Here is a 6,590-nt window from a genome sequence, read left to right on the forward strand (position 1 = left end):
ATTGGGTTTAAATGGACTCCCGCAGCACTGATAGCTTTCACTAGCTATAAGTCAGTTTCAGGGCTTTAACTGTCGCTTGATGAAACACTACTAGTCTAACAGCTCACTTAGATGACAGGCGTAATACATTTGTTGCTCTTCGTTCCTGTGACTGAAGCCTAAATCGGAATGCTTCCTGTCTTTTCTGTCTAATCTTAGTATACTTTACAAAGAGTAGGTTCTTATTTGCGAATTTTCAAGAGATTTTATGTTACCAGCATATTATGTGAATCGTGTTCCGTGTAATTTTCACACAAAACGAGGGTTAATAGTTATCAAAGGAGTGGAAGTATAAATCTCATTTTTTTATATGAAATGTCTTTCAGTGATCCATACTTCAAAGAAAAAATATTACATTTTAGACGCTACTTTGTTTATGCTGGACGAAGGTGAAATTAGTGCACGAACACTAGTATTGTTTTATCCTCCATTAGTCTCATTTGCAGAGACATTCCAACAATTCTAAATGACTGGTGGAAGTCTGGGTTTTTGGACATTCATCGTACATTGAAGAATACAATAGACAGCAAATATTAAACTTTAGTATTTGTATTTTCTAAATTTTGTTCATGTCGTTTTGTGCTAAACGTAATAGCCTCTGGATTGCAAACTATTTCAGCGAGAAAATAAAATAAAATTTCACGCATAGTAGATGAAACCATCAAACTAAAGCAGAAAAGAAACAAAAGTATACCAACGTTGGGGTTTGGTATGAGGCTTTTAAGAATACAACTGTGTAATTGTAATCATTACTGCCTAGTAACACAAACTTAAATCAGTTGATAAGTATCAGCCTTTTAGTCAACTTGAAAGAGAAAAAAATAATTGACATGTGGTGAGTGAGTTTTGATAACGATGGTAATTATTACTTCACAGCAACACAAGCTTTATATAATGGATAATTTTGGTATTTGGTATTTTCAATACGAAAGGCACCCATACAACAGGTTGACCAAAAGGCCAAGTCAGAGTACTCTATGGAATTCAGATATAGTCATTTCCATTTTAGAGCTGCTAATCAGATAAAGAACACGATCTTTCTTCATGTTGCACAAATAAAGAACATTATATTTTTCATGTTGCTACAAATAAATAATATTATCTTTTTTTCATGTTGCTGCGAATAAAGAACATTATATTTTCTCATATTGCATAAATAACTAATATTATGTTTTTCATGTTGCCACGAATAAAGAACATTATATCTTTTCTCATATTGCATAAATAACTAATATTATGTTTTTCATGTTGCCACGAATAAAGAACATTATCTTTTATCATGTTTCACAAATAACTAATATTATGTTTTTCATGTTGCCGCGAATAAAGAACATTATAATTTCTCATATTGCATAAATAACTAATATTATATTTTTCATGTTGCTGCAAATAAAGAACATTATATTTTCTCATATTGCATAAATAACTAATATTATGTTTTTCATGTTGCTGCGAATAAAGAACATTATAATTTCTCATATTGCATAAATAAGTAATATTATGTTTTTCATGTTGCTATGAATAAAGAACATTATCTTTTCGTGTTGTTGGAAGCAAAAATGTTTTCTTTTTTTTATAATGTTGCAAATAATGAATATTACCTCCTTCACGATTCTATAAATAAAAAATATTATTTTTTTTCATGTTCCCACATATAAGGATCATTACCTTTTCACGCTGTTAAAATGAAAAATATTATATTTTTCATAATGCTACAAATAAAGAATATTTTCTTTTCTCATGATGCTACATATGAATAACGTTATCGTTGTCATGTTATTATAAGTAACCAACAATACTTTTATGTTGCTATAAATAAAATACATTATCTTTTTATGATATTAGAAGTAAAAACCAATTTTTATATCATGTTGCTACTCATAAAAAGCGTTCTCATTTAATGTTGCTAAATGTTGCTACAAATAAAGAACGTTATCTTTTTCATTTCTAACAAACAAGGAACATTATCTTTATGTGTTTGCCATACAGACTGAACTGTAGTTAATGCTGAAAATGCTCGAACATCACGTGACCTAAACCCTTAAAAGTAATGCATCTACATTCAAGTATACCACAATGTTATATTCATCAGAAAAGTTCTATATATTACATATAATAAAGTTGTACACCACAATGTTATATTCATCAGAAAAGTTCTATATATTACATATAACAATGTTGTACACCACAATGTTATATTCATTAGAAAAGTTCTATATATATTACATATAACAATGTTGTACACCACAATGTTATATTCATTAGAAAAGTTCTATATATATTACATATAACAATGTTGTATACCACAATGTTATATTCATTAGAAAAGTTCTATATATATTACATATAACAATGTTGTACACCACAATGTTATATTCATTAGAAAAGTTCTATATATTACATATAACAATGTTGTACACCACAATGTTATATTCATCAAAAAAGTTCTATATATTCTATATATATTACATATAACAATGTTTTACACCACAATGTTATACTCATTAGAAACGTTCTATATATTACATATAACAATGTTGTACACCACAATGTTATATTCATCAAAAAAGGTCTATATATTCTATATATATTACATATAACAATGTTGTACACCACAATGTTATATTCATCAAAAAGTTCTATATATTACATATAACAACCTTGTACACCACAATGTTATATTCATCAGAAAAGTTCTTCCTGTTATCGTCTTCTAGACATAAAAAAACCTCTTTTAAAAATTTCCATATTTTATTTACTATTGGAATATAATGATTTCTAGTATTTTAAAAATAAATCATTTATATTGAAAATCTGTCACACAGAGTCCAATGCTTACGATATGCTTGTTTTTAATAAAACAGGGCTTCAGAAAAAATTGTTAAATTCATAACATCATACATTCATTACTGTCTAATTAGACTTAATCAACAAGGAGCTTACTATTTATTTTTCTGCGGCTATTCGTTTTTTAGTATTGTACGAGCATATTCTAGAAAAAATAACAAGCTTACAAAACAATCCCGAGTGGTATTTACCGTAACAGTAAAATTATCACTTATTATTGTATCTGATAGACGCATGTATGGAGAAACAGGCTGACAAGAAATGTCCACATAGACTTGATTTAGTTATTGTTAAGCACAAAGCTGTACAATAAGCTAGTTGTGCTTTGCCCATTCCAGGTATCGATACCCGATTTTAGCCACTGGAGGGCTTCACATGGAGACAAAATAGCGAAGAGTTTTCTCCAAATGCATTTGTAGATCGTAGACAAAAAGTTTTTATTAAATTCATAATTTGGTTCATTTGATTTCGTTTAAACGTAAGGCTGCACAATTGGCTATTTGCGCTCTACCACAGGGGTAGAACCCTAATTTTAGCATTATAATACCTCTATAACACTAGGGGAATGTAAATATTGAGAGCTCAATAATCAATACGATTACTAAAGACATGTTAACAATGTTATGGTTTGTGCTAATAACTAAGACGGTCTTATCATTCGAACATAGTTGGTTTTATACAATGTTCTTTTTTTTTACATAACATTATGCAAGGCAGGGACATCGCTAAGACTGAATGATTTAATATTTTTTTTAAAGAATTATGTTCTTTGAAAAGAAAAAGAAGAGAAAAACGCATGAGTCTATATTAATTGTAGCTCCTGTAAAATGTTATTCTTTTGTATCTAATATCTATGTTATCCAAACCCCGATTAACTCTATACGATTTAGAATAAAATTTTCGTATTCAAACGAACTCACTATTAATGGACTCATTTTTTCGGAAAACGTAGCTTAATGATAAAACACGAACGTAATAACAGGAAGCATTTATTAGACGTTTCGGAATCGTCATAATTCCATCATCAGTAATCTAGGCTTACAAAACAAGCAAATCGAATATACAAATATAACACGAAAAAAAAAATGAAAACTGAGCCACAAGTGAAATGATTAAAATAGGTTTAAATCCAGTGAAAACTATGTGTTATTTAGGGACGGGAGAAGAGTTTTTATGTATAATGTTTCTAATGTTATCCAAATGAGCGAAAACATGAATCTGTCCATGCATTATAACATGTTTACATACATTATAATGGATCCATGTTTTCACTCTTTCAAAATCTGTGACAAGACTCGTAGATACTTCTCGATAGGCGAAGCTGCTGTTATATAAGGACAGTTTCTATAAGGCTGTGCTAGAAATCGTTAAAGCATGTTTTTCATTGTTCGCTGGTCCTTATTTATAAAGCATCTGTTATGTATACGCTTTTTTTTTTATTTAGTTATATGTTATTTTCAAATGGGCTTCAATCGTAGCCCAGCGTCATTTCCTATCAAACAAAAAGATTTTATAGCCACTTCTGATTGCTCAACGAATCAATTTTATTGAACACCAAATTGCCACTCGTGGCGCCAGTGTGTGTTCTCACATCTACTTTAGTAAAACTGGCGGATCACCTTCCGTCGTCGGTTTTCGTTTTCGGTTTCTCGCGGCAGCGGGAACGCTTCCTTCTTCCAGCTGTGTAGTAATGTGCTCATTCATCTCTGTGTCCTGACGGGTCTTCATTTGGAACTGTGGTCTGTTCTCTAAGACCTTCGTCATGTACCAAGTACAGGGTCTAATACTGGTGTTGTGGTGTGTTAGTGGTAAGTGTCTTTTTTTGTTTGTAATTAAGCACAAAGCTACACAAAGGGCAATCTGAGCTCTGCCCACCACGGGTATCGAAACCGGGTTTCTAGCGTTGTAAGTCCGCAGATATACCGCTGTGCCACTGGGAGGTGGTAAGTGTCTGAATCCATTCCAGAATCAGTCGAAAGGCCATAAAAGAAGTTGTAAAACTCGGAAATTTTGTGCCGAAGGAGTAACTTTTATTTCACTTCTTGCGTTATTTAACTAAAAATTTGTAGTTATAATTAAAATAACACAATTCATTAAAGTTTATTCCAGCAATAGCAAAATGACTGAGAATGTACGATTTCACACATAAAACATGTATTATACCATTTGTTGATTCTGTTCAAAAGTATTTAGAGATGATTTGAAGTAAAGATCTTTACTTAATATTTACGAAAAGTGTACATAAAATATGTAGTACTTGTTGACGTGTGGTGAAAGTTACTTTAACTCTGTACTAAAAACACTTTACTAGTCACATTGGTGATTTTTTTTACTTAGTTTTTTTGCAATTTACCGTCAATCCCCAAAGACTAGAGTGAGATATGGGTTGGAAGATACTGTAATAAAACGTAAAGTTTATTTATGGATTTTAATTTTCACTGCATTTTATAATTAGTGTAGAAAGAAAAAGTAATTTTGAATATTATGATGTACATTTTATCATAATAGTTGATAAAACAAGACAGGGATGATTATGTTTATGTACGTTAATGCAGATAACTAGAGAAATATCAGCCAAGTTGCATAGGAGGTTAGGGTGGCTGATTACGTTTATATTTTCAAAGATGCATGTGTTATTGTATTTTGCAATGGAATCATGAAATGAAATCAAAGAACAAATACATCGTTGCAAAATACAAAGATCTTTATATATAACATTGGTATGAAAATCGTTCTCTGTTAGAATACAGACAGATACGTGGTAAGATATAAATCATAGATTGGAAAGCTTTTACCTCGGCATTTTTCCGAATTTGTAGTGCATATAGGGGAGAGTTTAGACATTTGGGGAACGACCTTTACTCTTCAGATAATAATTAAAAATATATATTTCAACCAACGTTTCGCTGATTCGGCTTCATTAGGGCTAGTAATACAAGTATTCATGCACTTCTAGCCCTGATGAAGCTGCAATGGCAAAACGTTGGCTGAAATAAAAAGTTATTATCTAGAGAGTTAAGGTCGTTCTTTGTTTCTAACTTCATCGATTAAATTACTTAGGCATTATTATTTTAATAATACTTATCTTTCTCGACTTGTAATTTTTCTCTACAAAATACGTAAAGTGCACGCACTAAGCATTGAAGCTGCTATTGACTAAAAGTGAGTCTATAAGTAACGCTTATGTAATTATAGTTTACTTGAAATATTTCCCTAAATAAAACAAACTTACGTAGAAAGGACTTCAAGGCTTCTAGAAGAAGGTTTTGTTTGTTTGTAATTAAGCACAAAACTACACAATGGGTAATATGTGCTCTGCCCACCGCTGGTATCGAAACCCGGTTTCTAGCGTTGTAAGTCCGCAGACATACCGCTGTGCCACTGGGGGGCCTAGAAGAAGGTATTTCGGAGTAGGTCTTTTTGTGGCCTCTGTAAGGTTACTTTTCAGGATAAGATATTTACTACGAGATTAAATGAGTGATAATTTTGTTTTCTGAGTTTGTTATTAAGTACAAGGCTACACAAGGTGTTGTGCTCACCTCGGGTATCTATATCACATTTTTAGAGTTATAACCTTTAAGACTGAGCCAATGGGGAAAGGGGTGCGAGTGATTAACAAAATAGAGGAATATCTAATATATATTCTGAAAGTATTTATTACATTTTTGAATAACGTAAAAATAATAGCCTTGAATTTTGTAACC

The 6,590-nt window shown here is 31.2% G+C and overlaps 1 protein-coding gene across 2 annotated transcripts in view; it reads left to right on the top strand.

Annotated features, from left to right (window-relative positions):
• The first annotated feature begins 4,477 nt into the window (after nt 1-4,477).
• LOC111087521 overlaps nt 4,478-6,590 on the top strand; it is an 83,680-nt gene continuing 81,567 nt past the window's right edge. Inside the window, exon 1 of one of the 2 annotated variants that reach the window (XM_022394431.1) lies at nt 4,478-4,694. In XM_022394431.1, the coding sequence (XP_022250139.1) occupies nt 4,649-4,694 (46 nt within the window). In that variant the 5' untranslated portion in view covers nt 4,478-4,648. The remainder of the gene's footprint in view (nt 4,695-6,590) is intronic. The other variant, XM_022394430.1, reaches the window with a different exon arrangement.

The sequence above is a fragment of the Limulus polyphemus genome, unplaced genomic scaffold (assembly GCF_000517525.1).
Source record: "Limulus polyphemus unplaced genomic scaffold, Limulus_polyphemus-2.1.2 Scaffold2255, whole genome shotgun sequence".
NCBI classification, from domain to species: Eukaryota; Metazoa; Arthropoda; class Merostomata; order Xiphosura; family Limulidae; genus Limulus; species Limulus polyphemus.